Raw genomic sequence first — 18,826 nt, forward strand, 5'->3', positions numbered from 1 at the left:
CCTCCAAAATATTCCAAATGGAATTTAAACTGGAGGTGGAATTTAAACTGGAGTTTAATCTTACCCCTCTGCTCCCAATCAGTTTGAAGAATGATCCATGTTCTCCAGTAATGTTGCCTGGACCCACTACATTACTCCAGCACTTTGTGTTTTTTTTGTCAATCAGCATTTCCTTGTTTCTGCATTCTCCCCACCTACCTCATTGCAGTCCTCGCACTTTTTTTTATTGGCACTCTTCCTCACATCTTTTGCACGCATTATTTCAGATGTGTTTTCCGCAGCATCCCATACAGCTGTTGGAAGCAGGCTCTGCTTTGTCTTTCCAGTGCAGCTTCCTTCCCCCATCGAGTCACCTCATCTCCAGCGATAAACCTTTGCCCTTTACCTCTTCCACTTCGCCAACAATCACTTTTACACTTCAGAGATACAGAATGGCAACAGGCCCTTCGGCCCACTGAGTCTGCACCGACCAGCGATCACCCCTTCCACTGGCACTGTCCTACACACTAGGGACAATTTACAATCTTTACCAAAGCCAATTAACCAACAAACCTCTACGTCTTTGGAATATGGGAGGAAACCGAAGCACCCATAGAAATCCCACGCGGTCACAGGGAGAACGTACAAACTCCGAACAGACCGCACCCATAGTCAGGATCGAATTCTGCTCTCTGGCGCTGTAAGGCAGCAACTCTACCACTGCGCCACCCCAAATCCTTTCAAAGGTAGTTAATTATAATTGATTCATTCCTGGAGGGGATGTAGACAAAACCATTTGTTGTCCGTAACATCGTTAATGCAGGAATCATTCAACACTTTAACACAATGTAATCCATTTTCGATCGATGTCCAACTCATTGTGAATTTCAATGGCACAAAACACCAAGGGCTGCGTGCCAGAAAATGGGATTAGTGTAGATTGATATTCAATTGCTGGCGTGGACTTGGTAAGCTAAAGGACTGTTTCATACTTTATGATTCAATGTCCAATTACCCATGACAAATTGGTGATGGGTTGTGTTGAGGGAATTGTCCAGACTGTATCTTGCTCCCCTAGTATTCGCTACACCCTGAGGATATACAGAATCATTCTAACATTCCAAGTATTGTTTCTAATATCTCCCCTTCTTGGCTAACATCAGGCTTTTTTTAGCTTGTCCCAGGATACAATGGATTATGTGAAACCGATAGGATTCATACTGGACTTTGGCCTTGTCGACCCCGAATATGGCCCAGTTTTGGATGACGGATGGCCAACATCAACCAGAAGCACGGTGGGTAGAGTGTGGTCCAAGTGCGTTATCACGTGGCCTGTACACCTGAGTCACAGCGGCGGCACGGTGGCACAGCGGTAGAGTTGCTGCCTTACAGCGTCAGAGACGCGGGTTCGATCCTGACAACGGGTGCTGTCTGCATGGAGTTTGTACGTTCTCCTCGTGACTGCGTGGGTTTTCCACGGGTGATCCGGTTTCCCCCCCACACTCCAAATATGTACAGGTTTGTAGGTTAATTGGTTTTGGTAAAAATTGTAAATTGTCCCTAATGTGTGTAGGATAGGGCTAGGATGGGGATCGCGGGTCGGCGCGGACTGGGTGGGCCGAAGGGCCAGTTTCAGCGCTGTATCTCTAAATTAAACTAAATAAAACGTAGTTCCTAGAGTGGGTCTTTATTTATTGTCTTAATTGAAGGCACTCTCTTGGTTCTTGGTTCTTGGTTCTTGGGTCCTCCAAAATATTCCAACTGGAATTTAAACTGCAGGTGGTGAAGGGAGGGATTAAGCCAGAAAAGGTATAAAGAACACACACTATAGAATTTAACATAAAACATCCCCACACAGCAGAATCAAAGTTTCCCACTATGTGGGAAGGCACCAAAGTCTTGTGTGGTAGTTCAGCTGGTGGACCAGTGATGCCAGGCTGGTATGTTATCCCATTTGCTCACTCTGGGACAATCACACATACGGGACAATTTACAGTGGCTAATCTTGGAGATGTGGGAGGAAGCTGGAGCACCCTGAGGAAACTCACGTGGTCACTTGGGAGAACGTGCAAACTCCACACAGACAGCATCCAAGGTCAGGATTGAACCATGTTTCCGGCTCTGTTTCACCAGCAGCTCTAATGGTTTGATTCGAGTGGGTAGGGCCCTTGGTCCGTCCTTGCTGTTGATGTTAGTGCCCGATTTTTAATGTAACTAATAAGCTTTTAATGAATAAGACATAGATATAATGGATGCGGAGAGGATGTTTCCACTAGTGGGAGAGTCTAGGTCCAGAGGGCATAGCTTCAGAATAAAAGGACATATCTTTAGAACGGAGATGAGGAGGAATTTCTTTAGTCAGAAGGTAGTGAATCTGGAATTCAATGTCACAGAAGGTTGCAGAGGCCAAGTCAATGGATATTTTTAAGCTGGAGATTGACAAGTTCTTGATTAGTAAAGGGGCAGTCCCACTTGGGCGAACAAATTGGCGAGTTTAGAAGAGTTTGAAAAAATGACGTTGAAGACCTCCTTCGACTATGTTGAAGACTAGCTACGACTACCTTCGATTACCTACGACTAACATGCCGACCTACTACGGCTTACTACGACTAAACCTACGAGTAAAAAAAATATCGACTTTTTCCATGGCAACCTTTTTTTACTCGCGGGCATTTTTTAACATGTTGAAAAAAACGCCGTGACCTGGCTGAGGCCTTGAGTACGCGGAGACCACTCTCGAGCATGAAGGAGAGTTACGAAGACCTCCTACGACCTCGTGTCGACCATGCTGCGAGTATGAGTCGAGGGCAAACTCACCAGAACTCGTGGATTAGGTCGCCCAAGTGGGACAGGCTCTTTTTTATGGGGAGAAGGCAGGAGTGTGGGGTTGAGAGGGAATGGTTGATCAGCCATGATTGAATGGTGGAGTAGACTTGATGGGCTGCATGGCCTAATTCTGCTCCTATGACTTCTGATGCATTGTGTAAAAATAAATTCATGTGCACAGCATGCAATTAGTTTAAGGAGGATTCTCTGTGTCTGACAGCTAGCTCACTGTCTTCAACAATAAATCTGACACGGCTGTGCAGCTGGGCACAAACTTTGGTCACATAGTGTACTCTGTAAGGGAGCTCGAACTCTGGTCTCTATCAATGGTGTATCCCATCACAAAATTTCAATCTGTCTCTCTGGCTTGCACAAGGAGAGATGGATTGTGTACTTTGGCGAAAGGAGTGCACAGTGACTTCAACACTGGGATGCTGTTCAAAGCAGGACCTCAGTCTCGAGGCAGGTGCTTCCCTCTTCACTGCCCCCGTCCTCACCCCCAGCTGGGCTGGAACACTCTCCACAATACCCCAGGCACCTGACTACCGGTTGACTGGGAGCCTCTGAATCCGGAGTCTGATGTGCGTCAAGCAGGTTTATCAGCCTGGGCAATCATCCAGCTCTGCATCTTCCCCCCTCTTCCAGTGGCTGAGTTTACGGAGGATTCTGACTCGCGTCTGACATGGCTTCTGTAGTCTGCATTCATTCTAATCACTCCCCCGAGAGCTCTCTATTCATAAGCCCCCTCTGGTGCGGCACAATTCTGTACAGAAAATCCAGGGTCTGATTCCACTTTGAGCTGAGTTGGCTAATCTTAGCTCATATGTAACACCAGGGTATATCCACGTATAACACTTCAACTGCAGCATATAATGGTTTAAAGTACTGTGTACCTTATCCTTGCTACACAGTAGCTTGTTAACCCTTTGTGCACTGCAAGCTGCATCATCCTGGAGACAGCGAAGCATTGAACTTGTGAACTTGAGCTGAGGTCCAGTAACGTTGGCCTGGAGTTCAATGCAGGTCCCGGAGGCAGCAGTGAGGCACATTGCCATCACTGCAGTCCTATCCTCTCCTTCCCACCTCTTGCCGGCCACTGAGAGGGTCCTGCCCAGCAACAGCAGAAAGCCACATCGCTCCCATCTCTCACTCAGCAAGTCATGCAGTCAGGAGTTGAGCACATGTTGTTGGGAGTGATGTTTCGATGCAATGTTACACTGAGCCCAGTCATCTTATAGAGAGTCCTCTTATAGAAACATATAAAGTTATTAAGGGATTGGACAGGCTTGATGCAGGAATCATGTTCCCGATGTTGGGGGGAGTCCAGAACCAGGGGCCACATTTTAAAAATAAGAGGTAGGCCATTTAGAACTGAGATGAGGAAAAACCTTTTCACCCAGATAGTTGTGAATTTGTGGAATTCTCTGCCACAGAAGGCAGTGGAGCCCGATTCACTGGATGCATTCAAAAGAGAGTTAGATATAGCTCTTAGGGATAGCGGAATCAAGGGATATGGGATGAAGGCAGGAACGGGGTACTGATTGTAGATGATCAGCTATGATCATATTGAATGGCAGTGCTGGCTTGAAGGGCCGACAGGCCTACTCCTGCACCTATTGTCTATGTATCTATGTATCTTCCAAGGGACCCTCCCAGATGTTCTGCCCATATTTATTCCTCAGTTGAGATCATCGACTGGTCCTTCCTCTATCTACCTCTTGGTGACCTTTGGACTATCCTTGATCGGACCTTGTTGGCTTTACCTTGCATAAACATCATGTACACTGTACATTACACTGTAAAAATGGCTCATTTATCATCATGTATTGTCTTTCTGCTGTCTGGATAGCACACAACAAAAGCTTTTCACTGTAACCTAGGTACACATGACAATAACCTAAACGGAAACTTGTGGATAGAAAGTTATTGTCCATGTTATAGGAGCAGAATTAGGTCATTCGGCCCATCAAGTCTACTCCGCCATTCAATTATGGCTGATCTATCGTTCCCTTAAAACCCCATTCTCCTGCCTTCTCCCCATACCCCCCGACACCCTTACGAATCAAGAATCTGTCAATCTCCACCTTAAAAATATCCATTGACTTGGCCTCCACATCTGTCTGTGAGAATGAATTAGACAGAATCAATACCTTCTGGCGAAATAAACTCCTCATGTCCTTTCTTAAGGTCGGTCCTATAGCCTCTGGTCCTATACCCTCCCACTAGAGGAAAGATCTCCACATCCAGTCTATTCGAGCCTTTCACTATCCGGTAATTTTCAATAAGGGGTCCCCTCATCCTTCTAAACTCCAGCGAGTACAGGCCCAGTGCCGTCAAACACTCATTACATGTTAACCTAATCATTCCCGGGATCACTCTTGTAGACCTCCTCGGGACCCTCTCCAACACCAGCACATCCTTCCCCAGATATGGGGCCCAAAACGCCTCACAATAACTACAGTGCACAATTTGCCCATCTTGGCTGCAACGTTGCAACGGTGAGTGCAGCAACTGGGGAACTTCTGAAATGCAAGATGCTCTGGAGCATCATGGCAGGTGCTACATTATGGCACAGCTTTCCATCTTAATGTTAATTGTCAGAGCTTTTGCAGATAGTCTATCATGACGTTCCAACAAATCTTGTGTTCCAAAATGTCTCCATTTGCTACCTCATGACACACAAAGTGCTGGACTAACACAGTGGGTCAGGCAGCATCTGCAGAAGGAAGGGACAAGCGACCTTTTGGCTCAGACTCCGCTACTTGGTCTCTGGAGAAGTGGAAGGGGTGGGTAGGAGAGTCGATGGGGTTCAACCATGAAGTGCATGAATCTTTGGTACAGGGCAGCTCCGTGCCACCTTGCCCGTTGAAAGGCGATTGTCCCGTGAATCCATGAGCTTATTCCCAGCCAAGATCCTCTGGCAGGATGGATGGCGTCATTGACGGAGAACGGTGCGGTTTATTGCTTGTTCTTGGTCCCAACGCAGCTCAGCTTCTGGAACGACTGTGGCGAGGACGAACACTGCGTTCCCGACCTGGTCATACGAGCTCGCACTGGCATTCACGGTTCCAGGTGAGTAGCGAGTCACCACATCTTTCAACGTAACGATGCGACGAATCGAGGAGGCTCCACGACCGAGACTTTGAATCTTTCTCCCCTTTTCCCCCTCGTTAAAGGTGCCGACACGCTCAGTCCCACTGCCTTGTGGAACTAAATCATGCCTTTATCCCCACGTGAACACAGTGGGAATCTTGAGGTTATTTGACTTGGGTGTGGGTGTGGGTGTGGGTGTGGGCTTCACTACAGAGGCTGTTGCATTGCCCACCTGAGCCAGGTGTATGTTGGGCCACTGGGTAATGTTGGGGGGAGCAAGTTCTCGACCTACTCCACAGTCCACTGGTGGCATGGAGCTCAAATGGGGATGTCATGTTCACCCAAACAGTCCTGGATTCTTGCTGTACCTATAGAATTAGGAGCAAAACACAAAGTGCTGGTGGAACTCAGTGAGTCAGGCAATAAGGTATGTGCAATGGGAAAAGGACATATGACATTTCATATCGAGACCCTTCTTCAGTCTAAACATGGGTCTTGTGTTGTAACATTGCCGGTCCATTTCCCTCCACAGATGCTGCCCGACCCGCAGAGTTCCTTCAGCGCTTTGTGTTTTGCTCAATATTACAGCATTTGCAGTCACTTTAGAATTGGGAACTGGGTTATCCAACCTGTAGAAACAAGGAATTGCAGATGCTGGTTTACACAAGAAGACACAGAGTGCTGGAGTAACTCAGTGGGTCAGGCAGCATCTCAGGAGAATATGGATAGGTGGCATTTTGGGTCAGGGCCCATCATCAGACTACCTTGACTCAGTCTGAAGAAAGGTCCCAACTGGGATCGTCGCCTATGCATATTCTCCTGAGATGCTGCCCGACCTGCTGAGTTACTGCAGCTCTCTGTGACTTCTTCTCTAATCCAAACTGCAGCCTTATGCCCCTGTCCCACTTAGGAAACCTGAACGGAAACCTCTGGAGACTCTGCGCCCCACCCAAGGTTTCCGTGCGGTTCCTGGAGGTTGCAGGTGGTTGCCGGAGGTTGCAGGTAGTGGAAGCAGGTAGGGAGACTGACAAAAACCTCCGGGAACCTCCGGGAACCGCAGTGAAACCTTGGGTGGGGAGCAAAGTCTCCAGAGGTTTCCGTTCAGGTTTCCTAAGTGGGACAGGGGCATTAGTTTCCACCTACAGAAGGAACTGACAGACCAAAGGTTATACTAGAGGTGGTGTACTAGCCTCATGTGTGGGTGAGTTGTAGAATGTAAATGTTGATGGGAATGTGGGGAGGATAACATTGGATCACTGTAGGAATAGTGTAAAGTGCTGGATGGCCAGTATAAACTGAATGGGCCGAAGGGCCTGTTGCCATGGGTATATGAGTCCATGAGATCGCGATGGCTTTTCCCATTTGCGGTTGTGAAGGCTGACAGCACGTTGGCTGGAGTTGGTGGAGAAGTTTGACGTTTGGAGTTTGAGCCGGTTCACGTGAGATGCATTAAGAATGCAGTGAGACCATCCGTGACATGCCTTCCCACCAACCCATGGCTTGGGTCTTTTTCAGTCAGTTTCCCTTCACTGTTGAAGACACTCGGAGGAGGCTGACTCTGGATGTCTGGCTGGAGAACAAGAGGGAGAACGCCTACAGCACCATCCTCAACGTCACCTTCTCCAGGAACCTGCAGTTCGCAACTCTGGCACAGAAGGTGAGTGGCCTCTCTAAACCCCCTCCTCCCCTCCCCCTCTCCCCTCCCCTCTCCCCTCCCTCCCCCTTCCCCCCCCCCCCCCCCCCCGTCTTCACTAAGGGGCCTGACCCACTTGCCGATTTTTTTTGGCAACTGCCAGCATCATTGACTGACCTATCAGGACACCAACAAATACACGGCGTGATGCGGGGGTGACGCATGATGCGCTGTGTTTTTTCAAGTGTCTCAACATTTTTTTGTCGCCGCTGGATTTTGAAATAATTCACCCGGAGGTTGCAGGTGGTTGCCGGAGATTGCAGGTAGTGGAAGCAGGTAGGGAGACTGACAAAAACCTCCAGGAACCTCCGGGAACCGCATGGAAACCTTGGGTGGGGCGCAAAGTCTCCAGAGGTTTCCGTTCAGGTTTCCTAAGTGGGACAGGGGCATTATGTTCCTCAGTGTAGAGCAACCAAAAACAAAATGAAAAATCCTCAGTCCTAAAGGCCCGGGCACAAACTCGTGCTCACCTCTAGTCTGGACTGTGTTCACATTCCTGAGCAAAGTCAGTTTGACCTTGAATGATTAAACAGTTTTCTGACAAAGATGATGACTATTTGTAACCAGTTCCAATATTTTGTACACTTCTACGGCCTACAGTATAACTTTTATTAAGCCACCTCAGCTTGTCTGGGATCCCATCCAAACTCCACAAGGAGACCTGACATCCACGGCTGAGAAATCACCAAGAGAAGCCACTTGGCTGAGCCCAAGCGGTGGATGAGCCTGGCTACTCTTCCTCTTAACCCAAAGTCAGTCACTGCCTGTTACCCCTTAGCTTCTCCCTCACATCCTTAAAGATGGCATACAGATGGCATAGCATTAGAGTTGCTGCCTCACAGCGCCAAAGACCCAGGTTCGATCCTGACTGTGGGTGCTGCCTGTACGGAGTATGCTCATTCTCCCTGTGACCACGTTAGTTTTCTCCAGGAGCTCCGGTTTCCTCCCACACTCCAAAGATGTACAGGTTTGTAGGTTAATTGAGTTTGGTAAATTGTTCCTAGTGTGTAGGATAGTGTTGGTGTACGGATTATCATTGTCAGTGCGGACTCGGTGGGCCAAAGGGCTTATTTCCACACTGAGTTAAACTAAAGTCATTCCTTAAAGACTTCCTTTGGTCTAATTTTGCCTCGTTGGTGTTAGTATTGATTTATTATTGTCATGAGTTACCGAGATACAGTATTGTATGATTTGCCTATTCAGGACCTTGTCCATACACGACATTTAGGGCAGCACGGTGGCGCAGCTGGTAATGCTGCTGCCTTACAGCATCAGAGACCCGGGTTCGATCCTGACCTTGCTATCTGTGTGGAGTTTGCATGATCTCCCTGTGACCCAGTGTATAGGATAGTGTACGAGGTGGATCTTTGATCGGCATGGAGTTAGTGGGCTGAAGGGCCTTTTTCCACACTGTATGTCTAAAGACTAGCTTTAAGATAACTTAACGACACACAATTGATCATAATTATTCAATGGCCCTTGCCAATAACTGGGTAATGTGAGACAGTGCGTTGTGGATTGGTCTGGGAAGCTTTATGCGAGTGCTAATTAATTGACTGTTCCACTATCAGAAGCAGCTGCTGCATTGAATATTGCACTTTACAGTCTTACAACACTGATAATGCACATTTGACAGAATTGTACCAAGCCCAAGGTTCAGTTACAGGCTCACCTCAAGTTCCAATGGTTGCAAACATAGCGGTAAAGCACAACACCAGGCCATTCGGCCCAGCTGCTCCATGATAGCCTTTACTCCCCACGTGGGATAATCCCACCCATCCTGCCTGAGAAGGGTCTCGACCCAAAACGTCACCCTTTTCCTTCTCCCCAGAGATGCTGCCTGTCCCGCTGAGTTACTCCAGCATTTTGTGTCTATCTTCTGCCTTGGAAAGATATCGTTGTTCCTTCATTGTTATCAGAGAATCGCACCAGGGTCAGACAAAGTGAAAGAGAATTATAATATTGCTATTTATTGGATTTACAGTGAAGGTTTGCACTTATTTGTCTCAGTGGTCAGTGATTTGGGGAAGGCAAATAAGTGTAGGCATGCACAGAAAATGGAAGGGGCATGAAGGGAAGTTGATTAACAGAGAGATCCAGGGATCATATTTGTAGTTCTTTGCAAGTGACACGGCAGGTGGATAGAGTGTTGAAGAAGCCATGTGGTTTGCTTGCCTTCATAGGTCTGGGCATGGAGATTTACCGTGAGTTTAAGAAGGAACTGCAGATGCTGGAAAATCAAAGGTAGACAAAAGTGCTGGAGAAACTCAGCGGGTGCAGCAGTATCTATGGAGCGAAGGAAATAGGCAATGTTTCGGGCCGAAACCCTTCCGGGTTTCGGCCCGAAACATTGCCTATTTCCTTCGCTCCATAGATGCTGCTGCACCCGCTGAGTTTCTCCAGCACCTTTGTCTACCTTAGATTTACCGGGATGTTGCCTGGATCTGAGGACTGTAGTTATAGGGGGAGAATGGGTCGGCTAGGCTTGTTCTGCTCGGACCCCAAGAGGCTGAGGGATGCCCGATAAAAGTGTATAAGATTACGAGAGGTGTAGATAGGTAGATGGCGAAAGATTTCCTCTCGTTTACGAGGTATTAAAAACAAGAGAACATGGGCAGCACAGTGGCACAAGGGTAGAATTGCTGCCTTAAAGCCCTGTCCCACAGTACGAGTTCATTCCAAGAGTTCTCCCGAGTTTGCCCTGATTCGAACTCGGAGATTTACGGTAATGGCCACTCGTCGGTACTCGGGGCTCTCGTGGACATTTTTCAACATGTTGAAAAATCTTCACGAGTCTTCCCGTGCTTACCTGCCGTTAGCAAGTCTTCCTGAGTACCGTTAGCGTTACGAGCTGCGAAGAGACGTCCCCGAGCTCCGACGTACCCGCTACGTTCATTCTCCGTGCTTACCACGAGTTTGATTTTTTTTAAACTCGGGAGAGCTCTTGGAATGAACTCGTACCGTGGGACAGGGCTATTACAGCGCCACACACCCGAGTTCAATCCTGCCTCCGGGTGCAGCGTGTATGGAGTTTGTACGTTCCCCCTTGTGACCTGCGTGGGTTTTCTTCAGGTGTCCCGGTTTCCTCCCACACTCCAAAGAAGTACAGGTTTGTAGGTTAATTAGCTTGGTATCATTGTAGATTGTCCCGAATTTGTGTAAGGTAGTGTTAGTGTGCGGGGATCACTGGTCAGACTAAATTAAACTAGTGTTAAGGTAAGAGATAGGCGATTTAAAGGAGATCTTTGGGGAAATTTTTATACACCAAGAATTGTTAAGCTCTAGGTTGCACAGTCAGAGCAGCAGTTGGAATCTGAAACAATCACTACATTTAAGAGACATTTTTGCAGTCATTTGAATAGGTAGGGAGTCCTAATGTGAACAAATGGAAAATGGTTAGCATGAACATAATGGGCTGAAGGGCCTGTTCTGTGCAGTACAACCCCATGACCCTATGATTACTTAACTGGGGGTGCATATAGGTCTCTAAATAGTCAGATAGAGAAACAAATATACATTATGTCACAGATATATCACTAAAAGCATGCTGACCGGTTGCATCGTGGCTTGGTTCGGCAATCTCTCCGCTGCCTTCAGGTAGAAGGTACAGGAGCCTGATATCCGCAACATCCAGGTTCAGGAACAGCTACTTCCCCACAGCCATCAGACTACTAAACTCAACTCAAATAAAAATTTGAACTTTAATAGCCTATTGCACTTTATATGCTTATTTATGTGTGTATATAAATATATATATATTCAATGGTATATGGACACACTGATCTGTTCTGTATTTATTTATGCCTACTATATTCTGTTGTGCTGAAGCAAAGCAAGAATTTCATTGTCCTATCTGGGACACATGACAATAAACTCTCTTGAACTCCTGAACCTGAACTTGAAAAGTGAAAAATAAGTAGGGGATTTAAATCTTCCCAATCTCAAATGGGACCACTTCAGTGTGAAATGCTGAGAGGGAGCCAAGCTTTTAATGTGTGCCCAGAAGAGATATTTGAGCCATCGCCTTATTCTCGAAGGGGTGATCCTGCATCTAATCTTTGGGGAGCGGCCAGAAAAGTGCAAGGAGTGTCAGTGGGAGAACATTTTAGAGGCCAGAATGGACATGAAATTAGGATTTCGATTAGGGGAAGGCTGCTTTCATTTTTGTGATGGGTGCGGTGTACTGCAACCTCTGAAAAGTTAAAATCTAGATTTTCAAACTTTAATAAGTTACAAACAGATTTGTACATAGAACAGCACAGCACAAGAACAGGCCCTTCAGCCCACAATGTCTGTGCTGAACATGATGCCAAGACCTCCTCCTCCAACCTGCACCTCCTCCAACCTCATCTATTGCATCCGCTGCTCTAGGTGTCAGCTGCTCTACATCGGTGAGACCAAGCGTAGGCTTGGCGATCGCTTCGCCCAACACCTCCGCTCGGTTCGCACCAACCATCCTGATCTCCCGGTGGCTCAGCACTTCAACTCCCCCTCCCATTCCGAATCCGACCTTTCTGTCCTGGGACCCCTCCATGTCCAGTGAGGCCCACCGTAAATTGGATGAGCAGCAGCTCATATTTCGCTTGGGTAGTCCTTACCCCAGCGGTATGAACATTGACTTCTCCAATTTCAGGTAGTCCCTGCTTTCTCCTTCTTTCCCCTCCCCTTCCCAGCTCTCTCACAGCCCACTGTCTCCGCCTCTTCCTTTCTTCTTCCCGCCCCCCCACCCTCACATCAGTCCGAAACGTCGCCTATTTCCTTCGCTCCATAAATGCTGCCTCACCCGCTGAGTTTCTCCAGCATTTTTGTCTACCTTTGATTTTCCAGCATCTGCTGTTCCTTCTTAAACATGATGCCAAGACTATCACTTATCTACCTGCACATAGCTGATAACTGGAGTGCTGCCACCTAGTGAGGAAAGGATGGAGGTGCACTGGGCTACAGTGAGGTTGAAACAATGTGGTTTCAAGACCCCCCCCCCCCCCCCCTGTCCCACCTCCCCAGCATACTACTGACTAATGTACAGACTATAGAAAACAAGCTGGATGAACGTATAGCCAGACTGACCTGCTTCAGGGAAGTGAGAGACAGCTGTGTGCTGTGTTTCACAGAAATATGCCACACCCCTGAAACATATGACTGTGGTGTTCAGCCTTTCACTGGAAATCACTTTATCAGGATGCATCACAGCAAGCTTTGAGAACATTACTCTATCCAAGACCACACGAAATTACAGAGAATTGTGGATGCAGCCCAGACTATTACGCTAACCTACCTCCCTTCCATTGACTCCTTCTTCCATTGACCTAGGCAAGGCCACCAACATAATCAAAGCCCAGTCTCATCCCTCTCCCATCAAGCAGGAGTTACTGAAATGTGAAAACGCACACCTCCAGATTCAGGGACAGGTTCCTCCCAGCTGTTATTAGACAACTGAACCATCCTATCACCAACTTGAGAGTGGTCCTGAGCTACAATCTACCTCATTGGAGACCCTCAACATTGGATGTTTCTGGACTTTATCTTGCACTAAATGTTATTTCCTTTATCCTGTATCTCTACACCGTGGACAGCTTTAATGTAATCACGTATAGTCTTTCTGCAGACTGGATAACATGCAACAAAAAGCAGAATTAGGCCATTTAGCCCATTGCGTCTGCTCCACCATTCGATCAGGGCTGCTCTCTCTTTCCCTCTCAATCCCATTCTCCTGCCTTCTCCTTGTAAACTTCAAAATATGTAACACCCTTTCTAATCAAGAACCTATCAATCTCCAAAATACCCAATAACCTGGCCTCCACCACTGTCTGTGGCAATGAATTCCACAGATTCACCACCCTCTGGCTAAAAATAATTCCTCCTCATCTCCATTCTAAAAGTACGTCCTTTTATTCTGAATGCCCTCTGGTCCTAGTCTTTCCCACTACTGGAAGCATCCTCTCCACATCCACTCTATCCAGGCCTTTCATTATTTGGTAGATTTCAAGATTTCCTTCATTAAAATGAGGAAAATCCCAAAGCATTTCATGAATATATTTGGGGCAAGAAGGGACCAGAGCAAGTGGTTAACAAGAGAAAGAGGAGGGTCAGTTAAGGACCAGAGTGTCTTTCTGTGCCTGGTGTCAAAGGACATAAGGCTGTTCTTAAATAAATACTTCCTATCAAATAGACGTTTTGGATCGGAACCCTACTTTGGGCTGAAAGTGGGGATGGGGGCGGAGAGAGGCTGTGGGGAGGGGGGGAGGGGGGTGGAAGTCACCAATCCTGATGATCTGGTCTCTTTTCGTCTCCAGTTTATTTCTCTCTCCCCCCCCCCCCCCCTTCTACTATCAATCTATTCTTTTTCTCCAGAGATGCTGCCTGACCCACTGAGTTACGCAGCATTTTGTGTCTATCTTCAGTATAAACCAGCATCTGCAGTTCCTCACTGCACACTTCCTATCTGTTGCTCAATTATGATGCGTTTCACCGTGGAGAACAACAACATAATTGAAAGGAACAAGTTGAAATTCTAGAACAAATTATCTCAGAAGTGGAGGAGGAATTAGATGTCTTAGTGGGCTTAAAGGTGGATAAATCCCCAGGGCCTTTGAGATGTATCGCAGCATGCTGAGGGAGGAGATTACTGAGGAACTGACAGAACCCTTCAAATCCTTGGCCCCAGAAGAGGTGCCAGATGACTGGTGGACAACAAACGTGTGAGGTAATTGCAGGGAAACATTATTTTCCCTCTCTCGTTACAGGACGAAGCTGACGTGAGAATTGACTGCAACGTTTTGGAAAAATGGAACAACAGCAAAGTTTGCACCGTGGCTTACCCAGTGTTCCGCTCCCAATCCAAGGTAGGAGGCTTTGCTCTTGTCTTGGGTGACGTGGGTCTTTGATGATACCACCTGCCTTCTCGAGCCAACGCTTCCTGTGGGTCCCGTCGATGGTGGAGAGTTCGATACCCATCCAAGCTGTGAAATACTTTGTTGAACTGTAGCCACCATTATATAGGGAACACAGATCCCACTAACGAGAACATGACGATGCCCAATTGGGTTTTTTATAGTATCAAGAAAGGAAGGATACATTTTGGCCCAGACATCAGTGAAACAGCCCCTTCGGCCTTCCAATAGAGGCCATGGGTTCATTTACATCCATCTGAAAGAGGTGATAGACCCATGGTTTAGCTTCTCACCTAGAGGATAAAATGACACCAGTTTAGTTTAGAGATACAGCATGGAAACAGGCTCTTCGGCCCATCAAGTCCACACTAACTAGCAACCATCCACACACTAGTTCTATCCTGCACACTAGAGATAATTTACAGAAGCCATTTAACCTACAAACAAACTCCCAGAGTGGAACTTGGAACTTTTAGATTATTAATGAAGGAGCAAGATCAATGAGAACTGTTGGTTCTAATCAGATGCTGGAGGCAAGGCCAGGATTAGTGGCCTAGAGAAGCTGGAGGTGAGCCACTTCCATGACCACTGCTGTCATTCATGTTGAAGGAGGCAATTGGGATGGAGTGCCAGGATTTACACACAGTAACAATGAAGCAGTGACAATATAAACGGTGTGTGAAGGGTGAGCGGCTAGTTTCACTTGGTGGTATAGGCTACGAGTTTGCTCGATGCAGTTGCAGTAGGTGTGGTGTGTAACAATGTGGATGGTATACACTATGGCTGTTGTGACTAGTGGTGTAGGGTGATAGATGAGGGTCGGTCAGGCAGGCTGCCTTGTTCTGACAGGTGTCTCCATTACACTTGTAGAATTTGAAAGTTCTCAAAATGGGCGGCATGGTGCTGATGCGGCAGAGTAAGGCAGAGACCTGGGTTCGATACTGACTGTGGCTGCTGTCTGTACGGAGTTTGTACATTCCTCCATACAGACAGCTCCAGGAGCTCCAGTTTCCTCCCACACTCCAAAGACATACATGTTTGTATGTTAATCGGCCTCAGTAAAGATTGTCAATTGTCCCTAGTGTGTAGGATAGTGTTAGTGTGCAGGGATCGCTGGTCAGCATGGACTTGGTAGGCCGAAGGGCCTGTTTCCGTGCTGTATCTTTAAACTAAACTAAACATGGGCCTAACAGCAAGCTTGCCATGTTTAAGTTAAGTGCCAGGTATGTGTTTATTCTTCTGCTCGTTCTATTATTGCTTATATCATAATTGAACGGTTTGTTAGACCATTTTGGAGGGCAGTTTGGAGATGACACCAGTGTGGGTCTGGAGTCAGCAACAGGCCACACTGGGTGAGACTAGTGGTATACACCGTCCTTCCTCACTGGAGACCATGAGGGAACTTGATCGGCTTTCCATCACTATCCAGCTGTCATGGCAACCGATTATATAATTTCCCAGCTCTACAGTGAGACTTTACAAGGATGTTGCCAGGACTAGATGGTCTGAGATATAGGGAGAGGTTGAGTTGGCTGGGACTCTATTCCTTGGAATGCAGGAAGATGAGGAGTGATCGTATAGAGGTGTATAAAATCATGATAGGAATAGATCAGGTAGATGCACAGAGTCTCTTGCCCGGCATAGGTGAATAGAGGATCAGAGGACATAGGTTTAAGGTGAAGAGGAAAAGATATGTAGGAATTTGAGGGGTAACCTTTTCACACAACAGGTGGTGAGTGTATGGAACAAGCTGCCAAAGGAGGTCGTTTAGGCAGGGACTATCCCAACGTTTAAGAAACAGTTAGACAGTTAGATGGATAGGACAGGTTTGGAGGGATGTGGGTCAAACGCGGGCAGGTGGGATGAGTGTAGCTGGGATATGTTGGCCGGTATGGGCGAGTTGGGCCGAAGGGCCTGTTTCCACACTATCACTCTATGACTATGACTTCAACACTTGTCACTAAATTGTTAACCGGAGATGCTGGCACCAACGTCCACTGAGTGAGTCAAAAGGATCACCACCTGAATGGTGAAAAGGAACAGGAATGCCTTGGAGGGATATGAATCGATTTAGTGCTGATCGCAAATGTGAAGTCAACCTCTCTACGGTGGCTGGGGTCCTCAGCATACAGGGAGTTACCAGAAATTTCCATTATTGTTGGTTTGGGGCGACTGAGGAATGACAAAAGTCTGCGGCACAAACAGAATCCTGTCTCTGGATTGAATTTCAAGTGATCAGAGACGAAGAATGTAAGTGCGTGGCAACGGGAGCCTTAACGAGTGCCAGAGAGCAGATAAGTCAGCAAGTGGAAACCGTGGCGACAAGAGGCAGCCTCTGCTCCTGCACTGCACAAGCTTCATCTCAGCTACTGACGCAGCTCCTTTCTGCCCTTTCAAGTCCATAATTCAACCAATCTTTCCAAAAAAAATTTAAATTACATCTGGAAACTCTGGTGAGGGAAGTTTGATGATCCTGTGAGAGGGATGTAGAGAGGTTGGACAAACATAGAAACATAGAAAATAGGTGCAGGAGTAGGCCATTGAACCAGCACTGCCATTCAATATGATCATGGCTGATCATCCAGAATCAGTCCCCCCGTTCCTGCCTTCTCCCCATATCCCTTGATTCCAACAGCATTAGTGTTAGCTGGGACGTGACAGCACTCTGTGTCTGTAGCGGGACTTGGTCGGTGGCAGGACTGGTGCATTGCGACTGGTCACCTCTGCGTTTGCTGGCTGATGTGTCTTTCTGCTCTCTGCAGGTGGCCTTTCGCCTGGAGTTTGAGTTCAGCCGTTCCGTTTTCCTGGACAATGTGGAGCTGACCCTGACTGCCAGCAGGTGACGTATGCTTGACAAATGTGTTCAGTGAAATGCACGGTTAGATGAACATAGAACAGCGCAGCACAGGAACTATGTTTGAGCCAAACACAATGCCAAGTTAAACTGAACTCACTGCCTGCACATGAGCCATATCCCTCTATACTCTGCACGTCTATCTGCCTGTCTGAAAGCTTCTTAAACGCCATCTATCGTTCAGAAAGTTCAGTTTAAACGTACATGAAATGTATGAACTGAATACAGTTTAAACCTGAATGAAATGTATGCTGAAAGCTTTGCACTGCACCTCGGTACACGTGAAACTGCTGAACTGAATTCAGTTTAAACCTACGTGAAATGCACGGTGAAATTAGTTTAGCTTGAACCTAGCAGCAATAATGTTTTGAAAACAGCCTCTGCCTTCTAAAAGTATAAGCTGATAAAAGGCTTGTGAAGGAAGGAACCGCAGATGCTGGTTTAAACCCAAGATAGACACAAAAAGTGGGACAGGCAGCTTGCCAGCTGTCTGATGTTAGGGTGAGGTCAGGAATGTTGGTGTATCTACATGCAGCTTACTCCGTTTGGTTCCGTCACTAGTACTCCCAGTCACACACGCAGTGCCATTGGGCATTTTGGGAGACCCACAGCCTTCACCCCCATCCTTTGGTCCCCGACTCTCAGCACACAAATCCCTTGGCCCTTGGAACTCTGTTCTTGGCCCATTGACTGCGGCTGAGTCCACCGCACTTGTGCCTGTGACCCAAGGTGAGGGATTGAATCCCTGCTCCACTGTAGGACAGCAGCAGTGCTGCTGCGTTGGTGGTGTCTTGGTGAATTGTTAAACAAAGGTGCTGTCTACATTCTCATATATTCCACAATGAGGGCCCTTTGCTAGAGCCACTGCCTCACAGTGCCAGAGACCCGGGTTTGATCCTGATCACGAGTGCTGTCTGTGTGGAGTTTGCACGTTCTCCCTGTGACCATGTGGGTTTCCTCCAGGTGCTGCGGTTTCCTCCCACATCCCAAAGACATGCGGGTTTGTAGATTAATTGGCTTCTGTAAATTGCTGCTATTGTTGGGAGTGGAAGTGGGATAACATAGAAGTAGTGTGAACGGGTGATCGATGGACAGCATGGACTCAGTGGGTCGAAGGGCCTGTTTCCATGCTATATCTGTATGCTATATTTGATCTGTTTGGATAACATGCAAAACAAAGTTTTTCACTGTACCTCGGTGCATGTGACAATATAGAACCTAAACATACACCTGCCATTTCTAAACCTGCCACTTCTAAACCTGCCACTTCTAAACCTGCCACTTCTAAACCTGCCACTTCTAAACCTGCCACTTCTAAGGTTGCTTCATAAGCTCTAGAGTGCCGTAAATGTCCCAAGTCTTTGAAAGGTGCTATAGAAATGCATTCTGGCTGGTGAACAATAGTCTATGAGTATTGTGTAGGAAAGAACTGCAGATGCTGGTTTAAATCAAAGATAGACACAAAATGCTGGAGTATACTCAGCGGGACAG

The 18,826-nt window shown here is 47.2% G+C and overlaps 1 protein-coding gene across 1 annotated transcript in view; it reads left to right on the plus strand.

Annotated features, from left to right (window-relative positions):
* Window positions 1–18,826, plus strand: part of itga11 (integrin subunit alpha 11) — a 132,810-nt gene that overhangs the window by 92,375 nt on the left and 21,609 nt on the right. The window contains exons 18-22 of the mRNA XM_033050054.1: window positions 1,164–1,274; window positions 5,792–5,877; window positions 7,414–7,555; window positions 14,335–14,433; window positions 17,244–17,320. Of these exons, the coding sequence (XP_032905945.1) occupies window positions 1,164–1,274; window positions 5,792–5,877; window positions 7,414–7,555; window positions 14,335–14,433; window positions 17,244–17,320 (515 nt within the window). The remainder of the gene's footprint in view (window positions 1–1,163; window positions 1,275–5,791; window positions 5,878–7,413; window positions 7,556–14,334; window positions 14,434–17,243; window positions 17,321–18,826) is intronic.

This window comes from Amblyraja radiata, chromosome 34 (assembly GCF_010909765.2).
Source record: "Amblyraja radiata isolate CabotCenter1 chromosome 34, sAmbRad1.1.pri, whole genome shotgun sequence".
Classification (NCBI taxonomy): Eukaryota; Metazoa; Chordata; class Chondrichthyes; order Rajiformes; family Rajidae; genus Amblyraja; species Amblyraja radiata.